Source organism: Oryzias latipes, chromosome 12, assembly GCF_002234675.1.
Source record: "Oryzias latipes chromosome 12, ASM223467v1".
Classification (NCBI taxonomy): Eukaryota; Metazoa; Chordata; class Actinopteri; order Beloniformes; family Adrianichthyidae; genus Oryzias; species Oryzias latipes.
Genome location: NC_019870.2, coordinates 7164085 through 7180721, shown reverse-complemented (window position 1 = coordinate 7180721; position 16637 = coordinate 7164085). Strand labels below are relative to the sequence as shown.

Below are 16637 nucleotides of genomic sequence, written 5' to 3'. Positions count from 1 at the left end.
TAGTGATGCGTAAGCATCGTACCAAAGCTTGGGCAAAAACTCTCTTGTCCTTTCAAAATAAATCCATGAAAAAAAACACTGCATAGCCTTTCATCACTCCTGGCACGGCGTGCTGTACTGCTTAAATGGAAAGATGCCTCTCCCCCATCTCATTCACAGTGGCTACAGGATACCATGTCCTGCTTAAAACGGGAGAAAATTAGGTGTTCACTCAAAAAGTCTCTTGACATTTTTGAAGATTTATGGGGTCCCTTTTTGAGTACTTTTCCAGCTCTTTAGTAATATAAGCTTACAGCAGCTTAGCTGCATGTGGTAGCACATAGTACAGGTCATGCGTGATGGAGTGATGGTATGACCGTGGCAGTGACTGGGAATGGTATGGGGTAATTTGTTTATCTTATTTACTATTCTTATGTATTATTATGTTTTTTTATTTTGTGTGTGTTTTTTTTCTCTTTCCATAGATTTATTATAAACACTTCTTTCAGTAATTTGTCTTTCAGACAGTCCTTAAATATTAAATAATTAAATGTCCTTTCAGATATTTAAGAATTAGATTTTTTTTGTCCTATTCAGCAGTTTGACAAACTGATTATCCAAAGATGTGGCAAAGTATTGATGTACCAGTAGGGGTTAAACTCAAGAATCATGAACATAAGCCACCCAACCCCCACTGAATTTGCATATTTTGAAGAAGCCCCATTAGTCCCCAGTCCTGGATTCAGAGATATGCTGGAAAATAATAATTTAGTTTTTTGTGTGCATAAAGCTCAAAAGATTTTTACAATTTTTAAATTTAAAGTAATCAATTTTGTGTTTTGCATTTAATTCTGGATCATTGATGGATGAATCCAAATGGAAATCTAAACATTTTAATGAAGCTTCAAACCCAGTTTAAGTTCCATATGAAAAAAACAAACAAAAAATCTTTTTACGAGAACACAAAGTCAACCCGTTTGCTTTTGGTAAAATGCATTTCGTTTGCTCAAATGTATTTATAATAAAAATAAAAACCACAGTTTGGGGCACTGCAAAAGAAGTTTAAAAATGTACTCATTTATTTTCTAAAAGGACACTTTTTCTAAACTTGGCTCCTGAAAAAACATGGCAACAAATACAGTATGCATGTGATTCTCTTGTCTGTGCTTTGGATTCTCAGTCATTCCCTTAAAGCAGATTGACTCACATACTTGTTACTCTGTGGTGCACAGCATTAAATGATCCGATAGAATCTGATCTTTTTTTTTTGTGTAGGGGGGGAAAGGAGAACGCCTAAGTTGAGGAACATTTATCTTCATTTCTCCTCTGCATCAAGAACTGTCATTTTTCAGTGTTTTTTATTTAACCACATGGGCAACATGTTTTTTTGGGGGGAAAAACGTTTGCTGCGTGCGACAACACAACCGTGACAACCGAGTCTATTCCAAGGAGAACTCACCCGACAACTGACAAGACCCAAAAGATCTATTTCTAACTTTTCTTTAAGAGCACAAACCCCCTCAAATCTACAGTAGCTGCGGTTTTCACATCAGCCTACATCCTGGTGTTTGTTGTTATACCACATGTAGACATCCCCCCCCCCACACACCCTCTCAAAAGCTTTTTTTCCCCACAAAGCAAGCCATGAAATATGAACACAAACACTGCTCTACTCTTACACACCAAACACAGTCAGCTTGGCTCAGAATCGGTCTGTGCCTACACAAAGCAGCGCCAGTCGCCTCCTTCTTTACAGAAACATTCAGGTGTGTGACTGCCTCTGCTGCTGGCTTCATCTTTGATCATCAACCACCTTAACAGGAAGACACGCTTTCAAAACAAAGGCACGCCAGTCCCAGCTTTAAATCTGTGAAAGAGGGGGGGCCCAGGATCTGTTCTGTGAGGCTACAAGGCATCAGATTGTGAATGTAATGAAGAGATTGTTGTATTAAAAAAAAAAAGCTCGTTCAGACTAGGCAGCAGAAAGATCATTCCAAAGCCTCGAAGCTGGAACCACCTTTGCAAGATGAAAAGTTTAAGAAAAGATTACAGGCTTGGTTGGGAAATTCTCTTGATGTTGTTCATCTTGAACACAACAACAGTGCTCTGGCTTTTCAGATGTGCTGCTTCTGAATCCATACGTGAAGATCTTTTTGTTTACAATCTCAAGCCTTGTTGTTGGAAGATTCAGAGTAAATCTTTTCCAGGGTGCATTTCACGAGCTGAACAGGGAGACAGTTTTGGGACCAAAACTGCAAAATCTTCCTGCTTAAATGGAAAAAAAGAATGCTTTGTTGCCTGATTTATGTTTTATAACCCTTATTATAGTTTCATCTGACAGCTTGGTATTTCTAGGCAACACTTTAACCTAAATACTGCTATGAAAAGTAATAGAGATTTTAAAAGTTAATTTCTGAATGACACAAATGAATGTTTAAAATATAAATTCTTCATATTTGGTGTGAAAAACCTCAGTTTTTCCACTCAAAACACAGAGGATTTTCCACATGACCTCTTCCAATTAATCTGGATTGTATCCCTTCAGGGATAAAATCGCAACAGATCCCATGAATATGTAAACTGTTTTTTACAGGGAAATAATTCAACTGCAGATGCTAAATCTCGTCTGTCTACCTTCTGCAGATTCAACCGATCTGATTCCGGATTCCTTACAACAAAGAAGAAAAATCAGGGCTTGACAGAGGAGCTGGAAATGACAAAGATGGAGAAAACAAAAGTGGTCTATTTGGTAAGTGGAGCACACTGGGCTGTAACTAACAAGTGGCTCCAGAAAATGCTGGAAACATCTGTATTCATGTCAAGAAGAGACCAATATAACAAAAAGATGCATTGCAGCACAGGACACCAAGGCTGTCACGTCTCTGAGCCAATGAATGCTGGCAAGTTGATAATTTTTTAAAACGCAAATTCTGGAGCCACTTGTAAATTCTAGGATTGAACTTAAATATAGAGCTCAGTGAATGTACTTCTTTAAAGCAGTTTATTTTTCGGTAAGTTATATTATTTAGTGAAAAAAGTAAGAAATTTGTCTTTGCAGAGTCATCTCTGCAACTTCCTCCGTCTTCACATGTAAAGTCCCAAAGAATCTATGCATGGTTACCTGATCGATGCTCTCCACTTTCTCCAAGTTCTCACTGGCTGCGAGTGTCTCAGGCTCCATCTTCTCCCTGATCCTCCCGATGAGGCCGTCTTTGGTCTGAATTTCCTGGTTGAGCTCCTCTGATTTTTTGAGAAGGTTTTCCCCCCACTTGACAGGAAGCAGTCAGAAAAGAAGGACAGGAGATGATATTCAACAAGTTTTCTTTACTGGTAAAACCTTAGTCAAAAAAGTAATTTGTGACAGTCTGTCTTCTCATGGATGACACAATCATCCTCCTGTGGAACGTCTTGTACCCTATAAGCAGCAAACTCTGCCAAAATCTTCTCTCTTATGCCTGTTAAGTGTTACTCTTGCCAAAAGGGAAATCAGGAGGAGCACTTGAAGTGCCGCTTTGTGATTTTATGCCAGTAGACACAAACTAGGACCAACTCTTTCTGATTTATCAGATTTTAGAAGACTTTACAGCAAGGAAATGAAGTACTGGGGGGGCCTCAGGGGGTCACAAAGTGATCCATCAGCAATAGATTCGTCAGCTCTGATAGATATTTGTGTGAAATATTTGGGCAAAAATCAGACTTGTGAGCTGATGTGATCATCACTTAACTTTTTGTCCAAATGAACATTTTCCAGACATAGAGGATTTAGCTCCAAGTGTTTGCAATTCAAATGAGACAAACAGATGTACAAACAGTCCGACTCATTATATTTGCAGCTCATGTGGAGTCAATTGAAAAAAGAGAGGTTTGCTAAACTGGGTGTTTGTTATCGATAATGAAGCGATTTAATAAGGTTCTAGCGGTCTTTGGGATTGGCAGACTGCTTCAGCCATGAGCTCATTTTCTAACATTGTAACTTTTTATCAAGTTTTTAAAGTATTCAGAACCTTTGTACCACTCTAGGGTTATTAATTGTAGGTTTAGATCATGAGGCCCACCTTAATTAGTATTGCAATATAAGGACGTTTTTTCTGTTTTTTTTTTCCAGAAAGATGAAGGTTTACCTTCATCCAAGTGACTTCTTGAAGTTCATGACATCCTGGGCCTTTAAATCTTCTTCTTCTCATCCATTAGGTGTAATACTTCATTTTAACAATGATTTGATTCATATCATAATTTGTGGTTGACGATATGATTCATAGTTGATATTGGTTCATTTTAAACAATCCCATTCAATGTCTTAAAATCGATCCATTTATCCACTTAAATTATGGTGTGTGGGAATAACTGTTACAATAAATTTAGATTTCAAGTTAAGACTCCTGGTTTTGTCTGTTAAATACAGTTTTTTTTTTCTTTGAAGTGAAAGCCTCTTTTTCTTTTTCCTCACTTGAATCTTCTCTGTAAAAAGAAACTTTCCAAATGTGTTTGTTTTTGTTGACTTTGCTAACTTGAGGGTTTTTATTAAGTGGTGACCGAGCGACTTGACATGCATCAAAGAGGAGTCCAATGTATCTAGAATGCAGTGGTTTTTCAAAAAAAAAACTTCCTTTAGAATCCGATTATAATGAAAATGGAAAAAAATGTAGGTCATGTTTTTTTTCAGTGCGGCCCAGTACCAAGTGTCCCACGAACTGGTATCGTCCTTCTGTCAGTCCATCTTCAACATTTTTTTTGTCTGTTTGCTTTTATGCATTGTCTGGTTATTTTCTTAATTTCCTTGGTTAACGTGGTTGCTGGTTTAACGCCAGCTCCCATGACCCCAAAGAGGATTCAGGAGGTGGATGGATGGAGTTATTTTAAATAGACTCATAGTAAAATAAAGTTAGACAAATGATTTGCACTAAATAAAAGGATTTTTTTAAATATATCACTGATATCTTTGATTTGATGTTTTTTCTTACTTTTTTGTTGGGCCTGGAGATGACTTTGGTCATGAACTGGCAGTTTTTTTTCCCCTTTTTCCCAGAAATAAATCAGATTAATTAGATAAATGGTGCCTTTGTACTTAACACTGCAAAATGATTGTGGACTGAAATAAATCGAATGGCTGTTGCTTTTACACTGTCTTTGTTGATTTTCAATCACTGCAGTCCCATTCTGTGCTTTATTGTGATAATTCTTTTTCATAAATATCATTGGAACAACAACTGCTGAACCGAATATTGAGCAAACATGCAGGAAACATTTGCTTGTCCACTATCCAAACAAAAGTCCTAAACAGAACAAACAGTGGCTCCTCAGTTAACAGTGAAAATATAACTTTACTCTCTGGTTGAAGTCTGACCTCAGTGGTGTCGTTGCTTTCACTTGTTTGGTTGAACTTTGTTTGGCCGCCCTCTGAAGATTTTCTGCCATCAGTCAGAAGCAGCTGATGAAAGGATGATGTGATGTTGTTGAGGGTGAGGCTTAAAACAGCATCTTCCTCCAGCAGGGCCTGCTGTTTGGCTGCCGTTTCATTCAGCTGCAGAGTTAAGTTCTCCTTCTGCTGCTGCATCTGTGCAATCCTGACAGAAAAAAGAAATAAAGAAAAGTGTGAAAGAAATCAGGTTAGTCCCATAAAAAAATGATCACACTGTGAACATTAAGTCTTGAAACATCCTTCACGTATGGTTACATATGGAATTCATGAAGGTCGTAAAGAAAAATGATCATAACAAGGAAAGGTGTAGGGAACACTGTCATGGATTTAAAATTGATATACCGATAATAATAAAAAAACATAAATGTATCTATTTTGGCAATCTTAATACTTTTTCTGTGATAAATTATATGTCTAATGCCTTAGTCGTACCTTTACGGGGGGTTGACCCATAGACCTACTTGCAGACCCCTAACCAAGTGTGCAGTGTTCAGGGGGGTTGAAGAAAGAAAGGAAAAATCTGTACGATATGTCTGCATCTCACCTACTTAACCCTTACTTAACCTTAAACGTTGTTTAGGTGTTCACCATGACCTGTTACCCACAGTATGCCCGTAAAAAAAGAGTGCATGAATATTTTCCATCAAAGGGCTCACCTTTGTTGATTTATTTTGCTCTCAGACTGCCCGTACCCACCCTTAAGGGCAGTTGTGACGACATTACATATGGTTACATATGGAATGCATTGAAGTTGTAAAGTAAGCTGATTATCCGCACTTTAGGGCTCACTGAGTTATAAGGTTGTCTGTGCTCCTAACTCTGTTGGACACGGCTTGCTCCCAGCCTGTCTGCTCAAGCTCCCAGTCTTCTTGTGACCCTCTTATTTTGTTTCTGTGACAAATGATGCGTCTGCAAGGTTCTGTGATTTCTACATTTGACTAGATTCATGCTATTTAGCCTCAAATTGATTTCCACAAAAGGGTTGATTGTCTCGTTATTTTCTGACTGAATGGTAAGGTTCTGCAAAACACTTCTGATCTGCTTAAGTACCAACATGTGGGGAACTATGAGTAGAAAAATGCAGCCCATCTGTGTGTAAAGAGCTCGCTTCTTATCTTAGGAAGTGACACGCGCCAACGTGCAGCAGTGCCCCAGAGATGAACACAGCCTTTCCTGAATCAAGCCGACTGTTAGGAGGAGCTAATCAATTTTGAGCTTCTCGCTCCTTGCTCTCATCATGGCCACCGGTGGGCTATTTGCATCATCCTGTGTAGCATTCGGGATAATCCTCAGAGCAATCACACGCTAGGAGAAGTAGCAAGTGCCCTGCAAAACCAAAAAGCATGCGGCTTACAGCGGAGAAAAGCTGTCCCCCTGTGGTCAAATGTCTTACTTCTCCACTCTAACCTGCTTTTACATCTAGCAGAGTACTGACAAGTTAAATTACACTGATATTGTGTAAAAGTGCGCTAATTCAGGAGGTTTTTCACCTCATAGGGGCTCTTTTTTTAATGAAGAACGATTGATTCAGAAAGCAGCATTCTCATAAGCACTCTTTCAGTAAATCTTTATTGTGGTGGGTGTTTGGGGTTTTTCTGCTCACTGCTCCGTTAGATTCCTGATGTACTCCTCTGTGGAGTTGTCCCGCAGTAGATCCATCAGGAGACTGAAGGTCTGCTTTGAGGCTTGTAGCGCCCTGGTGGCCACGGCCTCAATAAGGTCCGCCATTTCTCTGTGGCTGCAAGGGAAAAGAAAAAAAAAAGGTGGACAAAGGGAAAAGAGGAGGGAGGGAACGTTTATAGAATAATGGCCTTTTACGCCTGCCCGAGGAGAGGTGAAATAGATTTCAACATCAATGCCTTCCCCTCACTGAATCTCTTGGCCAAGCTTCTGGAACTGCTACACAATAAAGCTGCGTACTACGAGAAGCCGAGAGCATCGATTCGAAGCGGTCTAACCGCAGTGCAGGTGACAAGCTGACAAGCTGACAAAGGGGACCAGCAGAGATTACTCCAGCCATGTTTGCTTTTAATAGACCACCAGAAACCTGGCTCACCTTTCCATAAGCACCTGTGACTCATTGACCATCAGGTTCCATTTGTTAGGCGTTGACGTTGTCTCAAAAGGAAAGATCTGAAAAGAAAATTGGTAGGAATGGAAAACCAACATGGTGAGAAGGTACAAAAAAGTATCAAGTATAATAAAAACGAAAAGCCTGTTTTTGTATAGACTTTTTGAACGCTTTAATTTAATCATAAAATGGCTCACACAAAAGAAACTATTAAACACAATTGAAGTTTTAACACTTTGAGAGCAATCAATGAAATAATGTCAGCTGGCAGTTTCATAGCTGGAGCTGAACTTTCTACCAATCTTACAATGATTCCTTTGTGTTAAAATACCTTACTTGTAAAAAATCAGTAAAATAAAAAGCTGCATCCTCCAAGTTGTTCGTTAACTTGGAAAAATGCTAATCAAATGAATAAGCAATGATAATCTTCTTTTTTCCCCAGCTTCTTAGGCAGCCAGTTATATTAATTTGGATATAAATTTCTGCTTCAGGATTACAGAAGCAGTCAGAACCAAATCTACCAATTACCATCTCAATCTGTTCATTGGAAACAATCTGAAAATTGTTGATAAAATATGTTTTATCAGGTTTTCAGGAGTTTTAACTTCTCTTTGCTATACAAGTTATCTAAATATCGAGAATTTTCTCGTTTCATTAAGGACATTTTTGTTAAAATAAGTTAAAATTATTGTGCTCCACAGTCTTTGACAATAGAAAAACTTGATACAAGACTCAAAAAAATCAAATTTCCCTTTGGTTCTTTTTTAAACATTTTATTTTAAAGTTTAATAATTGTTGACTGGCATTTATTGCCATCATTTTGGAAAAAAAAGTTTAACATTCAGATTCAAAGACTGAGTGCTACTTTTAGGTTTTATAAGGATTTGTTAAGATAGGCCAATTTGTACTGAGATGATATTCTCATATTGTCTTCCCCCTTATTACACTTTGTTACTCTACTCTAAACAAACTTTATAAAACCTTGAAAAATACAAACCATTTGCTTAGAACTAGCAACAAAATACTTGTCATTGTATTTTAATTGTATTACGTTCAACTTGAAGTAACTCTAACTAACATGAACATTTTACTACTTTCTGATTTTCTTCTAAAGATTGGTGTTCTTTTAGTTTAGGTTACCTCTCCTTGTGTGTGTTAAACTTTGGTTACGTCTTATGTCCGCCATTGGAATCTGATATACTTTTGAGTCAATTTGAAAGAACTACAGAACTGTAACAGCAACAACAATGGAAACAATTTCCACCAAAAGGACACATTCTGCACCATCATATATACAGCTGTGAACAGAGCTCCTTTGGTAAATAACACAGCCACAGTAGATCTATACTGTTGTGGTTCTGAGTAACACTGTACACAACTGCAGGGAAACCTGGACAAAGTAATTTTGCTTCCCTAACTCAACTTGTGATACTGAACAGTGCTCAGACCAGCTACTCCTCCAATCCCTGCTAGATTTGTGCAGATGGAGCGAAAATAGTCGAACTATGTTAGTCTGCAGAATCATGAAGATGCACGAATATGTACATATTTTTATTTTCTAACAAGACTTTGGGCAAAATTTGATGTTAAACACCTGCAATAAATCAATGAAATGGCTGAGATAAAAAAAATATCTCCACATAAACATATAAACACAACATTTGAAAGTTCATATCTGCCGATAGAATTAAGAAAACAGATGAGATTCAAATCAGTCACAGGCTGTTGGATACCAGAGAGGTGTTAGAGACCAGTCAGGAAAAAGAAGATATCCAGAGCTTTGCAGTTCATTGTACACAAAAACCCCTTTAGAGAAGCGTGATTTAGACACCTTCAGGATGAAAGGAAGCAGTGACTCAATTTACCGGAAACATATAATCTGGTCTGACACGTCTTAAACACTGCTGCAGCATTCAGATGATGGCGACAGTCTTATTCTACTCTTTTTTTTTGTGTTCAAATTTACCAACAGTTTTCTGTTAGTATGTGTCGCCATCTTCTCTCAGTTGGTCTATTACGATGTGGAAAAAAGTTCAAAACCCACTCGGGTCATCTTTGTCTTATTGTTTTTCTCTCAAATTGAAAACCTCTCTCAAAGGGAACTTTGTAAGTCACCCAGCAGATAATGTTTGGCTTCTTTTTCCCCTCAAGAGAAGTTGTTTAGAAACCATTGCTCTTTTTGCGAGAGCTTTTGCTTGACAGCTTTCTTTTGACACAACTTCTGCTGTTTGGAGGCTTCAATTCTTTATTTAAAAATGGATGAAGTTGCTCCTCTTTGGGTAAACAAAAGATGATGTATTGATTGTTTGATGGCATGCTTGCGTTTGGTGTGCCTGATGGTGCTTGGACGCATTTGATCCAGTTTTAATCAAAGAGTTCACAGAGCAATGAAGCCCTTAGAAAACCCTTAATAAAGCTGAGGTTTGATGTGGAGAACAGCTCACTTTCTCCAGGAGAGCAATGCAACTTCATGTGGTCTACTTTTTTTTTTTTCCCACCACTTCATAAGAACAATTTCAATGTGCCGTGTTTCACGTCGCAAAATATGAAGAAAATCTGGGTTTGTGTGTCTCTAAAAAAAGCACAAGACGTAGCCACTGTTTTCCCGCAAGTATTTAGAGCATTTAAAAATCTTTCCAAAGATACTGGCGGTGAGATGGATGGAACTTCTTGGGTATTTAGTTACAAGCAAGCTGACCCAAAAAACTCCCAAAGATTTCATTCTTTAAACATAAAGGTAAAGCCCCTTAATGCAAAGAGACAAGGGTTGCTCTTATAAAAACAATTCAATCTAGTCAACAAGTGTTCGAAAGCTGCGTTACCAAATGCAATTTTGTAAAACTGTGGCAGCCAGTTTCAATATTTGGGCAATGCAGATGCAATCACAGGACATGCAGCCCTTTTTAAGTGTTTACAGCAGGATTCTTCACCCTGGGTCTTTTACCCTGCATTGTGGCTTTCTGGTTTAAAGAAAACTAAAAAGTAATGTATCATTAGACTACTGGGAGCATTAAATGAAACAAACTACTTTATTCAGTTCATTGACAAACAGTTGAAGCTCAGGACGAATTACCCCATCAAGTGATCTTTAACAAAGTAAAGATTAATTGATCTTTACTTTGTTGTTGAACTAAACATTTTGACATATTTTTGATAGGGTGCGCTGGATATAAGGGGTATTTTCTTCTTTTGAAAAATATTTAGGATTTTTAGGTGCACCTTATCCTTCTAAAAACAGTAAGGGTCACTTAATTAACCCCACATAACCCCCATAATTCCTCCTCCACCAAATTTAAAACTCTGCAAATTGCAGTCTGAAATGTACCGTTCTCCTGGCAACCTCCAATCCCAGACTCGTCCATCAGATTGGCAGATAAGAAAACATGATTCTTCACTCTAGAGAACGCGTCTCCTCTGCTCTAAAGTCCAGACCAGTTACACCACTGCATCCGACGCTTTGCATTGCACTTGGTGATGTGTGGTTTGGATGCGACCTCTTGCAAGCTCTTTCATTTTGTTATGATAGAACTGACAGTTGACTGTGGAATGTTTAGGAGCAATCCAATGACAAAGTTTGTAAAAAATACAGTTTGCCTGCAAGAGTGCTTGATTTTCTTTTACACCTGAGGCCAGGCCACCTGATCCTGATCATTTGGATGAATGAACAAATATTTTTGGTAATATAGTGTATACAAAGGGCAAACTCCTCCAGACATTAAATGTTTCCTTTTAAAATAAGTTCTCCGGAAAAAAAAAAATCACAGAGGACATTTTGAACTCTTTTGATCATTTTAACCACATGAACAAATGTTAAATGTAAAGTACATTTGAGTCACTTACCATGTTGTCCAGGTCTAGAGTGGCCTGCTTCAGCAGCTTCTCAGAAGCTTTGATCATGAGCAGAGCGACCGTAAAGGTGCGACACACTCCTCCGTGCCTTTCATCCTTCCTCCCATCACTTCCCTCAGCCTGTGTCACGCTGATGCTGCAGTTCAAAGTGAATGTAAGGCCATGCAGCTGTGCTGAAAGTGTGCCTGTAGCTGCTTCCAGCGAGGAAAATTGTTTTATGAAGGCCTCCCGTGCCTCTGAAAGAACAAAGCAAATAAAACCACATTAAGTCGTTTATGGAATACCCCCCCCCCCCCCCCCAAAAAAAAAAAGCTCTTCTCCCTACTCCTTTCAGCCTGCTTTCAGGTTTCTCTCCTCATTTCCCATTCACTCTATTTGTTTTTTTTTTGAGAATGCTTTTCCTTGTTCTCCTCACGCTTTATTTTCTGGCATCTGTTTTATTTTAAGCTGAGCGTTAAGAGGACCATATGTCGAGGCCGTTGCGTCATTTAGTGGTGCACCTTGTCTTATGAAACAGAAGTTAATAAGTGTGCCTGCTCCCCTTTGGTGCCTTTTTTGCCTTTGCATTCCCACACGTTGAGCCTGGCACACGGTCATTAAGTCTCCACTAAGCCACCTACCGTCTTAAAAAAGTGGTCTGGAATGTGATGTGGGTGTTAGTGAGAGACTGTGGGACAATTGTGATCATGATTGCAACCATGATCATAATAAAACCCAGGATTACAGATGGACTATCTGTCATATAAATAGGGATTCAGTTGGTTGCATGGCACTTTGTTCTATATTGTTATGATTTGTCTCCATTTGGCCCGTGCAGCTGAGCCTGTAAGCCTGTTCCCCTCCAAGGATAATGAGGATATATCAGCATTGTGTTACGGTAATTGGGAGAAGTTGCTATTGATGCCTGTTTCTTGATTTAATCGCTTTTGTTGCCCATGAAGCAATATCCCAGGGAGGGGGACGCAGACAGAGAAACGGGTCGTCTGCAGACAGTCGAGGGATGTTTCATGTCACTTTCCTGCCTGCTGGTCCCGCATGCACTGATATGGCGTGTTATCGTCTCGCAGCCGAAACGCGACACAACGGTTGCGACGGCAAATGGGCGAGCCTCATGTTCCACAAAGCAAATGCTCTTAAGATGTCATGACTACATGGGAAATATTAAAGATAGTGACAAGCTGAGGTGATTTATCTTCGGGGTGTTGTACCTTGGAAGGCCAGAAAATCCTCCAGAGCGTTAGGAAGAGAATCCTCCCCCCGGAGCTGGTCATGCTGGTAAAACCCAGCCATGTGATACTGCTGCAGGTTTGGCTGCCTTCCGAGTCTACCTCGACAATCAAAGTGAGAAAGGAGCTTCTCCAAATCCTGCAGGCGAGTCTGAAGTTTCTCAGCCTGTAATAGCGCCACAATTTAAAGACAATAAAATGAAAAAGGAGAGAGACATGAAAGACTACAACAAAATATTTATTTAGATGCAGGGATTGGGGTGGAACTGTGAGTCTTGGTGCAACGAAACATCAAAATTTCAACAAAAGCAATGAATAAATGAATATCAACAATGTGATAAGGACAGAATGCGGTTTTCATATCCAGAACCACTTGTTATTCTCTGTGTAGAAGGCAGTGCAGGAAAACGGTGAAGAAAGATAACGAGGCTAGACTCTAAAAAGAATGAAAGTCAGGTCTGAAAATGGGAACAGGAAAGCACAGTGATTGGCACCAATTTGTGATCCCTTGTAGCTAAATGGTCCAAAATGTGGTTACAGAGCTTGTAATTTGGTTCCGCTTCTTTCAACCAGAACAAATTTTGAGCCGGTTGCAAAACGTTTAGCAAATGTTCCCCATCTTACATCATCTGACCACTAATGCCTTAGTCACACGCAGAGCTGTGAGTTTCTGGGTTGTCTAGGCCCATGAAGGATGGTGGACAGGTGCAGCTGCAGCTTAAGAAATGTGCAGGTGTGTCTTGAAAATTGTACAGCCACCTTGAGAGACGTCATGAAAATGGAACATATGATTGTCATGCATGTGGTCATTGTTCCTTGAAGTATTTGTCTTGTAGTTTCCTTGAGGCTCGTACTGCCATCTTAAGGGACACCACGAAAATGGAACATACCATTGTTGTGCGTCTGGTAAGTGTATTGTGTAGTATTAAGATAATATAAGTTACAGTCACTTATGGACTTTGCTCTGGTTGTCTAATTTCCTAGTTTCCAACAGTCAGACTGCAAGCAAGGAGTGCGTACTTGTCACTGGAACAGCACTCACAGACTCCTTGCACTGTGTGCAGGGGTTAGGGTAGTTAAAAGAAAGAAAAATCGCCTGCGTCCCACCTACTTCACCCTTAGCTTAGGCCACTTGCCCTTAGGTGTTGTATAAGTGGTCACTACAACCTGTTGCACGTAGCCTGCCATGACAAAAAACATTTACATGATCATTTTTTTGTCTACAGGTTTACAGAGCAGGCTACCAGCGGACAGGTTTGCATCTTTTTTTATGCACAGACAACCCATGTCCATTTGTAATGGCAGTTGAAATTCAGCAACTATTAAAATAGCTATCAATGCTAACCCATATCTTTTTTTTCCTCAGCCTTATTCCTTTCTATCTTTAAGCTTCAATGAAAACGGGAGCTGTTAGATGGGCAGCATGAGGAAGACTGTGGACAGGAAGAGTAATTGCAGGCGTTCAGAGCAGACATGGGTTGGGATGTTCACTGAATTGCTAACACAAAGGGAATCACAGCAAGCCTTCACACAGGTACAAGCTGGCCCGGGGAGAACATAAAGCCACTTTAACTGGAACAAGAATACGTTTAGAAGAAAAAAAAATGTTATAAGTATTGGATTGTCCTCGGAAAACAGGAACACAGCACCTGGATTAGCACAAACGTGGGTTGCAACAAATCTGAAGGGACAGGAAAGCGCAGCTCAGGAGATCATTAGGGCAAATGTCTCTTTCTGTTTCACTGCACATCCACTGTTTGCTTGCAATCTCCAAATACAAAGGAGCCATATGGTTGTGGTGAGGGTCCACAAAGCAATGACGCTCCAGGGAAACTGGGCTTTTTCCACAACTAACTATTTCCTCTCAGTGTGGGTGTGGAACACATTTATATAAATTAGTCAAAAATAAAAACCCATTTGAACCTAGATCCAGATTTTAGGAAAAATTGTCAGATATTGAGTGAAATCCAGTGCAAATGTGAAGCTAAATCTTTTTCCTAATATTGAGGTTTGGAAACCTTTTCGTTTAATGTCTACAGTTGTCCTCAAGGTACAGTCATTTTTTTGGAAAATCCTGTCAGTTCTGCCCCCTTTTAACTTTTCCTAAAGGATTCTCCGTAAAGGCAGTCCTGAACCAAAGTGAAAGAACATGACTCAAAAAAGCTGCTCTTCTCTCGTCTCTGAAATATTATTCAAATCCCAGAAACGACCCGAGAAGCTGCATATTACATATTTAATTACTTTACTGAATAGATCCATAGAGCTACATTATGATTTGAGATGAAAATTGAGACAAAAAGGGAGAAAATACAGATAGTTGGCTACAGGAGTGGAACGTTACATTTGAGACCCACTCCGATCATTTTTTCAGCTATTTTCAAAATGTTCCCAGTGGTCTTTTAATGATGATTATGGAGTTTGTGGCCAAAATATAAAATAACTTGTGTCGTTTTCTTAGGGATAGTTTCTGCAAAGGTGCAGTAGTTTATTAGAAATTTGCCTATGATTTGTGGGCGGGATCATTGGCACAAAGCAACGTTTTCCCCCTTTCCCGTCACCAATAACTGCGTTCTCTCTTTGCACACTCTCCTGCTAGCCTAAATCCCCTCACAGCATGTTAAAGACGCGATTCTTATTGGAGTAGGTCTTTCAGAGGAAACAAAAATTTGGACATAAAAATTAAATGAGGTTAAGTTTTATTCATTTTTTAGTTAATTTGTTGAATCATTTTCAAGAGGCTGAACCTTTTTAAATAAAGGTTTACACTATTGAAGTCACAGGTGTTTCAGGGTTGTCAGTGTACTTTCTTTTTTTAATCACACATTTAATGTAAAACAAAGATGATATAACCCTGGCTTTCAAGCAGTTTAGAAACAGAAATTGAACTGTCAAAAAATAAAAAATTAAAAAAAAGATGCTAATAATTCTATAATGAGAACAATATAACGTTTCCCTTTGCCATGTAAGTTGATTACAGCTCCAGAAAAAATACGAACTGTTGCATAAGTTTGTTTCATTGAGCAGATTTGATCAAATTGCCGGGAGCTTTTAAAATTATATAGAGAATATTAAATCTGATGTTTTCCTTTAATTTGCCAACTGTTTAAGACTTCAAATATCTTTTAATTTCAGAATTTAAATAGTGACATAAAAAAACATAATAAAATAATTTTTTGGTCTTTAAATTTATTTTATGCTCTGTTTGAATACATAAATATTTAAATGGGATATTATAAATGTTCATACCAACTCATAACAATATTGCTCCACTCCAACCCACCTGTTTCTTGACGAGGCTGTAGCACACTGGACATTCTTCGCATTGGTGATTGGCCCTATTGTGGAAATAATTCACCTCGCATTTGTCACACTTGTAACCCACAAAGCCTTGCCGACACTGGCAGGTACCGTTACCGTGGCACTGCATGGAAACGGAGCCCATTGGGTCACAGTTGCAAGCTTGATGAAACCAGAACCAAGGCGAGAGAAGCAGAGATAAATATTATGAGAACCGGAGAGCCTTCAATGTAGGATCTGCATTAGGGGATTAGATGACAGCACATTGCGAGGATTAAATTACCTCTACAACCTCGTGATGAGAATCCAAAGAATCCCAGACGACAAGAATCGCACAGCGTCCCCTCCACTCCTGGGCGGCACACACACTCACCTGTGAATGGATGGCAAGCCTGTGAAGTGGAGCCAATTGGACTGCATTTGCACCTAAAGATGATAAGAAAACAATACATTCCACATTAAATCAAGCTTCCAAACCCTGTTATGTGACATATTTTTAACTAGGATTTTTTTCTGTTAAAGTGATATCTGTTTACCTCTCACATCCATAGCCCGGCTGAAGGTTGAAGAAGCCAACTTCACAATAACTGCAGTCCCGGCCGGTCACGTGACTGAGGCAATGACAGCTTCCTGTCTGAGGATGGCATTCATTTACATGCCCAGAGGTTCCAGCAGAGCTGCAGCTGCATGCTAAAAAGAGAAAAATACATAAATACATCCACAATTGGAAATATTGCACCATGATTTAATTTGCTTTATCTCATTTGAATACTGGAAGGAAAATAACAAAAAAATA

General features: G+C 39.1%; 1 protein-coding gene across 2 annotated transcripts in view; it reads right to left on the bottom strand.

The window, feature by feature from the left end:
• The window catches only part of lamc3 (laminin subunit gamma 3), a 151830-nt gene that overhangs the window by 6581 nt on the left and 128612 nt on the right, over window positions 1-16637 (bottom strand). For both annotated transcript variants that reach the window (XM_011481525.3, XM_011481527.3), the window contains exons 15-23: window positions 16378-16531; window positions 16125-16267; window positions 15825-16003; window positions 12527-12710; window positions 11310-11554; window positions 7455-7531; window positions 7002-7136; window positions 5324-5543; window positions 3101-3247 (exon numbers count right to left, since the gene is read on the bottom strand). In XM_011481525.3, coding sequence (XP_011479827.2) covers window positions 3101-3247; window positions 5324-5543; window positions 7002-7136; window positions 7455-7531; window positions 11310-11554; window positions 12527-12710; window positions 15825-16003; window positions 16125-16267; window positions 16378-16531 — 1484 coding nt within the window. The remainder of the gene's footprint in view (window positions 1-3100; window positions 3248-5323; window positions 5544-7001; window positions 7137-7454; window positions 7532-11309; window positions 11555-12526; window positions 12711-15824; window positions 16004-16124; window positions 16268-16377; window positions 16532-16637) is intronic.